At 55.5% G+C, this 12,334-nt stretch overlaps 5 protein-coding genes across 5 annotated transcripts; 2 read left to right on the top strand and 3 right to left on the bottom strand.

Annotated features, from left to right (window-relative positions):
* Positions 1-477: 477 nt before the first annotated feature.
* On the bottom strand, positions 478-1,328 carry GSP1_1 (GTP-binding nuclear protein gsp1/Ran; the record flags this gene model as incomplete). Its single annotated transcript, XM_064801579.1, has 4 exons — positions 478-609; positions 662-1,021; positions 1,076-1,168; positions 1,263-1,328. 4 exons carry the CDS (start codon positions 1,326-1,328, stop codon positions 478-480), a joined length of 651 nt encoding a protein of 216 aa, XP_064660209.1.
* Positions 1,329-2,170: 842 nt separating this feature from the next.
* LTR77_004324 (uncharacterized protein) lies at positions 2,171-5,933 on the bottom strand (the record flags this gene model as incomplete). Its single annotated transcript, XM_064801578.1, has 4 exons — positions 2,171-4,091; positions 4,153-4,366; positions 4,418-4,906; positions 4,955-5,933. The coding sequence occupies 4 exons, from the start codon at positions 5,931-5,933 to the stop codon at positions 2,171-2,173; spliced, it is 3,603 nt and encodes a 1,200-aa protein (XP_064660208.1).
* A 1,314-nt stretch (positions 5,934-7,247) lies between these two features.
* On the top strand, positions 7,248-7,865 carry LTR77_004323 (uncharacterized protein; the record flags this gene model as incomplete). The annotated part of the gene is made up of 1 exon (XM_064801577.1): positions 7,248-7,865. One exon carries the CDS (start codon positions 7,248-7,250, stop codon positions 7,863-7,865), a length of 618 nt encoding a protein of 205 aa, XP_064660207.1.
* A 118-nt stretch (positions 7,866-7,983) lies between these two features.
* CCC1_2 (Protein ccc1) lies at positions 7,984-8,815 on the bottom strand (the record flags this gene model as incomplete). Its single annotated transcript, XM_064801576.1, has 3 exons — positions 7,984-8,225; positions 8,282-8,372; positions 8,423-8,815. 3 exons carry the CDS (start codon positions 8,813-8,815, stop codon positions 7,984-7,986), a joined length of 726 nt encoding a protein of 241 aa, XP_064660206.1.
* A 1,452-nt stretch (positions 8,816-10,267) lies between these two features.
* Positions 10,268-11,621, top strand: RAX1 (Bud site selection protein, Revert to axial protein 1; the record flags this gene model as incomplete). The annotated part of the gene is made up of 3 exons (XM_064801575.1): positions 10,268-10,428; positions 10,597-11,463; positions 11,519-11,621. The coding sequence occupies 3 exons, from the start codon at positions 10,268-10,270 to the stop codon at positions 11,619-11,621; spliced, it is 1,131 nt and encodes a 376-aa protein (XP_064660205.1).
* Between the last annotated feature and the right edge of the window lie 713 nt (positions 11,622-12,334).

Below are 12,334 nucleotides of genomic sequence, written 5' to 3'. Positions count from 1 at the left end.
ATGAAGCGATGTGGAATGGCTGGCTTCCGTATGAAGCCTTTCTTCACACGCTTGAGGGCACTTGAAGCCAGGGCGACCAGAGTACGGCAGCGGGACCACGAGGTTGGTAGCAACGTCTTTGCTTGTGTTCATATGGTACTGGTAGTCTATCTAAAAAGTCGCACCACGACGGGTTTGACTGAGGACAGTTAACGCCACCGCTTTGCAAATCGTGATGATGTTGAATGAGCCTGATCTGAGAGCCTGGACGAGCACGATACCCGTTCAAAACATCTCGCTCATGTGCTCATGGCAATGTGGTCGTAAGAAAAAGCACACACCGCTGGCCATGTCCTTCGCTTGGGTCCGTGTGACCTGATCAATCCACTGCTCTCTACCACCTCCGTGCTTCGCAATGGCACTTCGATATGTGCAGCAAGCGGCCCTCCGCCATGAATACCTCAGCGACGAAGGTTTGCAAGTTGTGAAGCTCAAACTCTACAAGTCTGGGTCCTCCTCGTCCGGCAGTGGCATGGCCGCCGCATCCTGCATCTCCTTCTGGTACGCCTCCATCGCAGCCTGGTCGACCTGAACCTCCGGTGGGGCGAGAGCCGGTGCAGCGACGAACTCCTGTCACCGTTGTTAGCACATCGGTCTCTTATCGTAATGTTGATCCACTTACCAGCGACTGATTGCCGACAAGCTTCCTGGCGAGCCAGAGGAAGGGCTTCTCGAAGTTGTAGTTGGACTTGGCGGAGATGTCGTAGTACTGCAGGTTCTTCTTGCGGTGGAAGGTGATGGTCTTGGCCTTGACCTTGCGCTCCTTCACGTCGACCTTGTTGCCGGTGAGCACGATCGGGATGTTCTCGCAGACGCGGACGAGATCGCGGTGCCAGTTGGGCACGTTCTTGTAGGTGATGCGGGAGGTGACGTCGAACATGATGATGCCGCACTGGCCGTTGATGTAGTACCCATCGCGCAGACCACCGAACTTCTCTTGCCCCGCCGTGTCCCAGACGTCGAATTGGATTGGGCCGAGGTTCTGGAGGTCTTGTCAGTGCTGTCGCGCATACCGATGGAGTGAACAAGCACTTACCGTGGTGAAGCCGAGAGGGTGGACCTCAACACCGAGCGTGGCGATGTACTTCTTCTCGAACTCACCCGTCAGATGGCGCTTGACGAAGGTTGTCTGTTGATCGCAAGCCGGTGTTAGCTTTCTTCTCCTCGACGTTGCGCCTCACTCGTTGTGATCTCGCATCACTGCAGGCTGTAAATTCACTCACCTTGCCAGTACCACCGTCGCCGACAAGCACGAGCTTGAAAGTGGGAGTCTGTTGTCCTTCCGCCATGTTGTTGATGCCGATGAGGTTTATTGTTGGGTATAGGCGCACTACTTTGTGCTGTGTGAGTGTTCGGTAGTCGTGAAGCAGGTTTGGGTGTTCTCGTTCGGTGGTAGAAGTGTGGTGAACGAAAGGTTGGAGAGGTGAGGTTTGTTTGTATGGGTGTTGAGGTGGAGGAAACGTCAAAACTTGAAGGCTTTTTAGCGCCGGGACTTGCCGCTCCGCCAAGAGTGAATCAAGGCAACTGTGAGCTGGCGCCTGTGAATGAAGTTCTGTGCTGTCACATGCATGAATATGGAATGAAGTGAAGCGATATTCAATCTGGCTATGCGCCCCTTCTCGGCGGCGACAAGTGGCTGGAAAGGTTGAGCGGCACGATCTCGCCTTCTGACACTGCCTGCATACCGGAGAAGGTAGCACAGTATTGGCAATTGTGTAGTATTCTCGACTATCGAAAGGAATACCAGTGGCTATACCATTCGCTGTGGTGGCGACAGCGACAGCGTTGTATCGGAGAAGGATGAGCTGTACTAGAGATCCTGCGGTCATCTCGATCAACGAAGGAGGTACAAGTGGCTATATCAGTCGCTGTAGTGGCGGCAATGAACCGTATGGTATTGGAGAAACAGCATCAGCTGAAGACCATGTTCATTCTCTACTGGCTCTACTCTGATTGAGACTGTCACTCCACTTTGATTGACACTTTCACTCTCACTCTAATTGAAACTTTCACTCTCACTCTGATTGACGATCTCATTCTCATTATAATTATGCTGATTATTCATATTTTCATGCTATTCATACTCATTATTACTTCAATCATCACCGCCCCCACCCCCAACCCCGCCCCCTCAGCGCTTCATCGCCACGACGATCATCGCCAGCGCCAGGATCACCATCACCCACATGATGGTGCCCAGCGGCAGGTATACCCGCAGGGCCTCCTTCTTGGCAGCTGGTGCCATCTCATTCACCCGCCCTGACGTCATCTGGCGCATGTGAAAATCGAAGGCCCCAAGGCCAAACGCCAAGGCGGTCACGGGACAGGCGCCACAGCCGTACAGCCATGGCCTAGTGAGCTCCTTCTGCAGGCGGCGGACTCCTATCGTGCGAGAGTCATCTGGGTGCATCAACATGGAGACGGGCTCGAGGGATCCATCTTCTTGTCGGAGCCCAAAGGCGGTAGCTGTCGGCATCCCGAGAGGGCCAGTGATTGCACCGATGCCATGGGACGGGACATTGGTCGGTGAGATGGTCCATCTAGCGGAGGCTTGCGCCAGCTGGCGGTCGTTGAGCGGGCCTGATGGGGAGGCTGAAGGCGTGGCAAGGGTGAGAGGACGGAGCTGTCTCTGACTGGTAATACCAGCTCGATTGGTCTGCCCTGGGCGGCGGAGAGGGCGCATCTCGATGTCTTCGTACGTCGACTCAGCGGGAGTGTTACGAGCTGTCGTAACGTTGGAGAAGGTAGCGCCTTGATCGCGGATGAACGCAGCGGCTGGCTGGGTGATGGGCGACGTGATTGGAGAAGAGATCGGTTGACTGGACAATCCGAAAGGGATTGGTGCATCGTTGTGCGTCGTCTGGAAAGTGTTCGCTGTTGGGCTGAAGGCAAGCTGTCCGCGCTCGGCTTCACTCAGGAGTCCTTGGGTGTCGGATCCAGAAGCACTCTCAACGCGCGAGCGACCCAGGAAACGCTTAGCGAACTTTGAAATGCTGCTTTGCGGTGGGCGAGGGTGCTGAGCGAGTGGTGTACCCATACCAGAGACAGAAGCGTTGATGGCGGCTTTCACTTTGTCAGGGTGGGTTTGGCGATAGCGCTCGAGACTCCTCATGTCTCGCATGGACTGAGTATTGGATCGCTTCGGCATACCGGACAGTGGCTGGTTGAACTTCTCCTGGATTTCCCTTTGAATAATACGGCGGATCTCGCGCGCATCTGGGTCCTCGTCTTCGGGCGTCCCTTGCTGTGCGAGAGCCCTGGTCGCCCATGGTGGTATCTCAGGCACAGGCTCTTGTGGGGGCATACTGAGGCGGTTGCCAGTGATGCTCGTGTTCGCGTAGCTATCTTGGCTGGGACGAGGGAACTGGTCGTCATCTGGAGGGTTGCGATCCTGGTGGAGGTTGGGGCGACTGGCCGTGTACCAGCTGCCAGTATCATCTACCGCATCGTCGTCATCATCGGGGTAGTCCTCTGGATAACAACTCGAGCTGCGTGGCATGGCACTACGCTGTTCGCGATCCATCCTTGTCGGAGCAGAGCGCGCATTGAAGAAGGAGTGACTGGTTTTGTTGTCAAACTCCATGCTTTCGTCATCGCTGTTGTCAGATGCAAATGTCGGCCACTGCGTCATTGTAGACTCGCGCTGCTGGGGTCGATACTGCAGCAGGTCGTCGGTGTTGCCGTACGTCTGATCATTGGTTTGTGGCTCGGTGTACGGGGACGGATAGTGACCGTAGTTGAAGCCAGACGTCGGGTACGGATAGTAGGGGTTCTGAGGAGTCGGCAGCGATGCTGTTGGTGGATTGCCCCTGCGCGACATGCCTCTATGGCTCGCCATCTGCCAGAACGGCGGGATCTCTCTCTGCTGCGCTTGATCTTGTGGCGAGCTGAAGGGGTTGTAGACGCGGGCTCCTTCGACATCGGTGGACTCAGTGGCGTATCCCGAGAACCGCAGGGTGTCTTCGACAGCAGATATACCGCGTGGCCTTGCGTAGTCATACTGGGTGATCAACCTATCCAGCGTAGTCTCTTGCCCGAGAGTGCTTTGTGTCCTGCTTGGGAAAACTCGTAAGTGAATTAACAAGACGGGGGCAGTTTGACAAGGATACGTACGAATAAGGATTCGCACTATCTTCATCATCTGCGGAACCCGCTTGGTGGTCGGAGACTGGGGGGCGGTTGGCGTAGAAAGACTCGTTGCCGGCTCCTACGCGGGCATCGAGATTGTCGTTGCCATCGTCGCTGACCTCAAGGTCGAATGGGTTGCTGTACTGCGAGCGAGGGTATACGGAACTGGCTCGGTCAGCTGCTCTCGCACCAGGTGGCTCTAGATTGAAGTCAGCTGAGCTCAGTGCGAAGGAAGACTGCTGCCACCTACCCAACGCATCGCCATCACCAGAACGCTCTGCCGTTGGGTTCTCTCCGGCGGGGCTCTCATCGATAGGGTCACGATGCTGCCGAGCAGCTCGCGCTGCACCCTCATCCAGTTCAGGACTCGGCTCTCCGCGTGGATTGTGAAAGACGGTCTGCCGCGATGAGGTAGCTGGGAGACGCATCACTGCGCGGCGGGCACTCTCAGGATCTTCGTAGAGTATGCGCTGCCGCCCACCGCTGCTGGAGGTATGAAGGGATTGCTGATAAGCCGACATCTCGCCGCCGGTTTTGTCGTTGTACGCCATTTCGAGAGACTGGCTGCTTCTGTTGAAGTAGTCGTCGAGCAAGCCGTCTATCTCAGCTGGGGTCTCGAAGTCAGAGTGCCCCAACAGCAGTGATTCGTGTGGGTTTACCACGTCAAAAGAGGCTCCTCTGTAGTGGAGCGTTGCCGGATCTGCAAGGCTTGTTGAGGGTGTCAAGTCTTTCAGGTGGCCTACGACCAGGTCAGTGATGTTGCTCACAAATGTGCAGGTCGACTTACCGAACGCGCCAGTCCAATCGTACCCTGGTGGCGCAGGGAACTTGAACTTCGAAAGCGTGTAGGTCGAGGTGTGCGACCGGTCCTCGTCTTCCACAGACCGGGTGTGCTGCGAATCTGGCGATGCTTGAGTCGCTTTGGTCGACGTTGCCGGTGCGTCTTCGAACCTGACAGATAGTCCTTTCCTGGCTGATGGTCGAGGATGATCTGGTTGTTTAGTCTGCACCTTTGTCACGTGCGAAGTCTCTGCACGATGCGCAATCCCATCCACCCCAGCAATTCCAATCGCTCCCAAATCAATCACTGCCGCATGAACCTCCCAAACACTGCCGCTGCCGCTGCCTTGTCCAAGCGCCGTGTAACGAGGAAGACGTTTTGCTCTGCTGAGCGATGGAAACTTACGTTTGGTGCGAATCGGCTGGTCGAGCTCGATTCTTGCGAAACTGCTTCGCAGGTCGGAAGGCGACTCGCTGTGCTGGAAATGCGCGTGAAGTGGCGTCGAAGGCGAAGTGTCGATGGTGGAGGCGAGCGAGGGTGATGTCGCGCCCGGTCGGAGGTGGGGCACCAAGGAAGGTGGTGGATCGAGCGAAGAAAGACTCGGTGGTGGGCTGGCGGAAAGGGAAGGTGAAAAAGGGGTGGTGGCCAATGGCCAGTTGTCAGGCTTTCGTTGACCTCGAGAAAGGTTGAAGGAAGACGGCTTCCGTCGGACACGTTTGTAGTCGATGTCCGGTGTGGAAGCAAGAGGGGGTGAAGATTGAAGTTTGCGAAATTGATCGTGTGTATAGTGCGGTGCGACCACGGCGGCACGCCATTGGTCCGCTGGCTTCGAAAGAGGGAACTTGTCAGGGCGAGATGAGGTGAGGTCGCGCTCCGGGTCCCAGGCAAGGAGGGGTTGGCTAGCGGAAGCCATCCGTGGCGGCGACCTCACCTGCTGGACGCTCTCGTCAAATGCATTTTTCATCGCTCGATCGGCTGGAGTCATTGCTGTGGGCCTTGCCAGGTGCTGATATCTCGCCAGAGCCGTTTGGTCTTCCAAGACCGGACGGGGATATTGGAACACCACGATGCGATCAATCCTCAGTAAGGCCCATGGACATCCGCCAACGCCCACGTCTATATCATCCGACGTGCTGATTTCACAGGGTGTGTCTGAAGAGCGAGCGCTGGGATGAGCTGATCAGTAGGATTTCACTCGGGCCGGTGTCATTCTCCTTACTTGCGATTTCAGGCTTCCACTTTACACCATCCACGTGCGAAAGGCCCAAGGAACAGTAATGTAATCAAAAGACCGTTGTCGAATGCGCTCCGTCCGCTTTATTAACCGGATCCAAGAAGGTCAGAGGATCATCCAAGGCTGATATATCGGCCGCAACATGACGATATAAGTGAGGCCAGCATCCCAAAGTATTATCACAGCAAGAACGGAAGGTATGAAGCCGTATACATTGAAGGTAAGAGTCAAGGAGGCGCCCGTACTTACTGTCGCCCTCCACCAGGAAGAGGTGAGGTCGCAGCTCCCACCTTTTGAAAGTCAGGCGCGAGCACATCCGGGCACAAAGCACTTTCACTTCCAACAGCGCCAAGAGGGCTTCCAGAAGTCTGCTACCCACAAACACCGTGAACGCCTCCGGCCATGCCCAATCTTTGGGCAACGCGGCCTGCGAAAGAGGTCGAGGACGGGCAGTGGTGAAGGGATTGCTCTGTCGGCAGCGGGCACGCCAGTGGCACTTTTCCTATCGCTCGCCCAATCATCTCGCAGGAGACGGTACGGCAACGACCGCACACCAAAACTGGTGTGCGCGATGGTGTAAGACCACGCAAATAGCGATGCAGAACGACGTGGTGTTCTGGAAAGGTTCTGCACGTCATGCCTTGGTGCAGACGTACTCCCAGCCGCCAATCATCGTCTGGAGTGGCCTCCTTCGCGGCCTGTTGTGAACACCTTGCAAGGATTCGTTGCCTCGATGTTCGGTAGCTTGAGCATCGTGTGACAGTGGCAGCTGAACCACCTTCGCCACAGCCGAGTCGATAGGGCTGATGAGCTTGAGAAGGAGCCAGGCCGTCTGATGATGAAAATCGATGAGCAAGACTGACAGAGATGCGCCATCACCACCAACTTGCAGCGGTAAGGCTAGATTAGGGCGATCCGCAGATCACGATGCTTGGCTCTCCTGTTCAATGTTGACTTCGTCCGACGAGCTCGCGGGGCTGGTGGCCTACAAAAGGCCCATGATACTGCCCACCGAACAGGTAGGATTTCCAAGCAACACCTCCTCTACACTCAGAACCATCAGTCATGACCTCCGAACGAGAATGGCACCTGGTAGATGCCCGGGGCCAAACCACCCCAGCAACCATCTCGTCTTACTTCAAGATCTACACGCCCCCAAAGACTGACATATGGCGCCCGTCTCCGGACGAGGATCGCTTCGACGCGCCTTACATCTATACCAGATTAAAATCCTCAGAGTTCAAGAGTATCTCGGTGATGCTATCCGCAGACTGGAAGACATTGTACGATCAAGGCGGGCTTGTCATCCTCTGGCCGGCAGCTAAGAAGGAGGAGAGTCGCTGGATCAAGTTTGGTATTGAGTACTTCACGGGCAAACCATTGCTGGGTGTTGTCGGCTGTGATCGCTTCTCCGACTGGAGCGTGTGTCCCCTGCCCATCGCGACGGCCACTCATGCTACGCTGGAGGCAGTAAGAGAGGGTACGACGTTGTGGATATACCTGGTCTTCAACATGGAGAGGAGACCGCTGAGGGAGGTCAAGTGGGCGTTTCTGGAAGATCGTGAGGCTAAGGCAGAGATGCGGGTTGGCACGTATGCAGCGAAGCCAACGCCTGAAGAAGATGACGCGGAGAAAGGCCTGGAAGTGATATTCCGTGACTTGAAGCTAGAAACGGTCACTTAGGGTGTTGATGGAGACAGAAGTAAGCCCGCCATCATCGACCTCCGACGCCATTCAACTTCGCAGAGCCCAACGTCCCAGATGTCCCTTTCCCCCACTTGCTTTCAGCCCCAAGCAATTCCTACAAGAAGTGGCTTTTGTTGATCCCATACACGATGCCATACGCGCCGCCCGCGGCTATGCCCCCGAGCAGCATGGTCATTATTGCGCTGGTGACCTGGTCTTTCAAGGATGCGCCAATAAGCCGGGCCCGCACAATACCGAAGATGCAGAGGACGACGCCCGCGATGCCGATCGAGACGTTGAGTGCGCGATTTGTGTCGTCGACATAGATGAAGTAGGGGATCATGGGGAGGAGCCCACCTTGATAGGTTCATTAGCTGGGTACGTCAAAAGTCCACAGTGGAATGGAAACTCACCGACGAAGTACGAGATCCCCATCACCAGTCCTTCGAGTAACGAGTACTTGCGTGACGGCTTGTCGAGCCTGAGTTCAAAGTCCATCATGAACTGCAGCAAAGTCAGCTTCTTTCTCCAAACCCACCACCTCTGCAACTTACCTGCACCCAATGATCCTCGCAAGCCTTTAGCCCTTCCACCACCCCCCTCGACTCCTGCCGCGAGATCCCGTACTTCTCGAAAATGACATATATCTCCTCTTCCTCCTCCTCAGGAGTATCCTTCACCTCCTGCCTCTCCCTCCGCTCCTCCGAATCATAATGACACTTATCATTCGTCGACGCCAAATACGCACCCAGACCCATACTGATCGAGCCCGCGAACAGCTCGGCGATGCCGCCTAGGATGACGATCTTGGAATTGCCTAGGGAAGAGAGGCCGGCGGTGAGGGCGAAGGGGACTGTGAGGCCGTCGGAGAAGCCGATGATACTATCGCGGACGAGGACGCCGTGGGTTTTGTGCGGTTCGGGGTGGACTGTTAATGAGCGATTCATGGTTGGTGATGATGCTTTCTCTGTTGATGGGGGTGGTGAGGATATCTGGGAGGGTTCGTGGTGGAGAGGAAGTTCGGTTCCCATGTTGATCGATGTTACGGGTGTCGTTGCTGCTGGAAGGCGTTGCTCGCTCTTTCTTTCGTTTTCCTTGCGAATGTTGGAAGGAGGCGTGTTCTGGATGATTCAGGCTCGATCCCGCATTCATTGAATGGCGGACAGAACGAGTGGCGTCCGGGTGGTGACATCCTTCTGATCTGGTGACACGCTCCCGCATGCAATCAACGGATCAGATACAGCCTGGCGAATAGGATGGTTCGTGTGTCAAGCCCGAGTATCAGATGAAGGTACATTGACCAACGCTTGAGGGCACAAGCATCAATGTTTGTGCCAAGTGTGTTTTTTCGCTGACAAGGAACAAGTGTGGTTGCGCTGAACCATAGCCGTGGAATGTGGAGCGTGGACATCAGATCCTGCTAAGTAGAAATTCCAATCGTACCGCTTCGAAGCGAGATTAAGGCAAGAGGGAACGAACTACCCTGTGATATAGGAGCGTATGTACAAGCAGAGCCTCAACGAAGCCCGTGGAAGGTCTCTGTAGACGCATCCGACTCACTGCATTACTGCAACTTCCACGCCAGAGCACCCTTTTCCAAACAGACCACATGAGAACTGCAAGCTTACAGACTTAGGTCATGGCATCTCTCGTTAACAGACACCTCGCAAACGCCAGGGCACCCGGCCTGCTTGTCGTCAACATCTTCGCCAACGGCCACTGGAGACTCCTGGCCGAAGTGGTACCGGTCGTGTCGCGAAGTTCGAGAACCTTTCGAACGTGCCAGTAGAGCAGGTGTCCCGAACGGATACTGCAAGCAATGCGGACCTCGAAGAAATGAAGAACATCCGGCCGGGCATCTGAGACTCTGCCGGCCACCATTAGCCTCATACATATACCTTTCCTGCCGTCGTTGGGATGTCTCAGCGTTTAGGTGGGTTCTTATACAGCCCTCTATGAAGAAGATGCGCGGATGGCTACTTAGACCGTATTCTCTTTCGCAGCATTCATTCCGGCACCAATGTTGATAGTCCCGTTTTGATGCTTCTCAACTTGTGCTAAGTTCGGCTGGAGCACTGTGAATCGTATTGTTTGCGTTCTGAGACCGTCAGACCCAGGCCAACTTGTCAGTCCTTTAATGTACTCTGCATCAGCCTCCTGTCACCCTTACACCGTACTCGTATAAGGTATGCGTACAGATAGACGACGTTTTTTCAGGAAGAGTTGCATGTGGTTGGTTCTTGCCTCGAATTAAGCGCACAACTCTGTTCTCTAGCTCCTGGCTCAAGCGCCCTGACACCTCGACTTCTGAACCTCCACTTCACGACTTCCAATGGCCAGCGACAAACAAGCCACCCCAATGGTCCATCGTTAGCAGCAGTACCCTCAACACCGCCGCCATGGACTCGCGGAGTCCCACGCCGGACGCCGGCGGCGCTCGCGAACGACTCCCCAACCTCTTCGAAGTGCTGTCGCGCCGCACGCTCGCTCCGGTCGACCTGTTCTCCTTTTACATCTACATGCGCGATGTGCAGCGGAGCGTGGATTACTTGGACTTCTGGTGAGTGCGATACTCTTCTTGACGTGGTTGTAGCGGGTGTGGCAGGCGATGGCAAGCAGAGGCGGGTTGAAGGAGTATGGGAAGGGCAACGAGGGAGCATGGGTGGGCAGAGTGCGACGGGTGGAACAAGAATGGGCAATGCTTTCGATAAACATGCTGACCGAACAGGCTCGATGTCTCCCAGCACATGTCGCTATGCCGGCACTACGTCCGCGAGCTGCGCCGCTCAGTGCTCGTCTCAACGCCCGACCTCGAGAAAGCTGGATCTAAGCGATCCTCGCAAGTGCTTGAGAACCTTGAGCGCGCATCCAACGAGCAGGGACCGAGTGGGACATACGGCACAAAAGAACGACTGAGCACCGACCAACGCCTCTCCGCCTTCCTTCGCTACGACAATACCGGCAGCAAGCACTCTCCGCAAGCCAGCCAACATAGCCAGCACAGCTTGGACGAGCATACTCCCGGCTCAGAACAACCGCCACGGCCAAGCTTCATGACCGGACAGTCTGGCTCACCAGCAGGCATCAACAGCGACAGCCCGAACCACACAGTCGCACGAGCCGACATCCGCGCATCAGCAGAGAAGATTCTATACACGTACCTCCTGCCTGGCGCCGAACGCGAGATCATCCTTCCGCAAGGCATCCTTAACAATGTTGTCGATAGTATCGAGAAGGAAGGCCGCGACGACCCAGAGGTGTTCGATGGCGCAAAAGACTATGTCTTCCAGGCAATGGAACGAGACGCCTTCCCAGGCTTCTTACGTGCAAAGGCGCTCGGTAACATCGTGCCGCCTTCGATGATGCTGCGACTGATTGTCGGGCTCGTGGCACTGTTTGGAGCTTTCTGGACGGCGTTTGTCTTGATCTTCCTCGACATGAGCAGAGCGACGAGGTGCTGGTTGATACTGCCGTTCACGGTTGGAGTATACTTCCTTGCCAGTCATCAGTACATGCTTGATCCGATGATGGCATTGGTTGGGTATAGCGAGTACACTTTCATGAGCTTTTCGCGGGTTAAGGAGCCGTTTATCAGGTATGCTGTCCTCACTTGCTGCCCGTTCATCATCACATGTTAACATCTATGACAGGAAACTACTCAGCAAGCGCGCAATCATGTGTATCGGGTGGATCCTGATCATCGATGTGGCGCTCTGCTGTCTCTTCATCTTCGTGCCGGGGCTGCGGTTGTGATGGGCTTTAAACACATGCGAAGGAGTTTTGAAGGCGTCAGGGAGCACGTATGGGCTAAGGGATCGGACAGTAGCTGGCTGTACCAACAGAGATATCCTGGGATGATTGCTTTCGCGGACATAATGCTAATGGAGACATTCTTAACCACTGCACCTCACGAATTGCCATATTCCCCCCAGGTATTCGGTCTGCTGCATCCGCACTAGAGCCTCAACAGACCTGCAGCCTCGCGGTCGTCTCGCCGTCTCGCGCTCGCTCAGCCACCTGTGCCACCCAGAATCGGGCAGATCTCGTTGCACATGCGGACTTGAGTCCGGCGTTCCACGCCTATACACACGTGATGGTGCTCTGGATAGCCGGAATGCCATGGCTCGCATGTCGAGAGCTCGTACAAGGCTGGCAGTCGTTGCATATGGCATCTGCCCACTCCCAACAGACGCCTTACGCTAGCGTGACGTAGGTGCTATAGTGACTACAGCACTTCACAACTGCCTATAAGGGTTAATGCAGATCCTTGACCTCTCCCACGTGGAAGCAAGGGCTGGAGAGAGCATAGGTCGCACAAGTAGTTGTAGATAGTCTTGTTGGAGATAGAGTAGATGGGCCGCTGCAGCAGTGATGAGTAGCGGTGCTAGAGGCTTTGCCCTTGCATTGGCTGGCGACTGCTGGCATTCACGCCTGCGTGTCCGCCATTCGTGAGACCGAGGGAAGTG

Source organism: Saxophila tyrrhenica, assembly GCF_035928015.1.
Source record: "Saxophila tyrrhenica strain CCFEE 5935 chromosome Unknown scaffold_6, whole genome shotgun sequence".
NCBI classification, from domain to species: Eukaryota; Fungi; Ascomycota; class Dothideomycetes; order Mycosphaerellales; family Extremaceae; genus Saxophila; species Saxophila tyrrhenica.
This window is presented reverse-complemented; position numbering and strand designations above follow the sequence as displayed.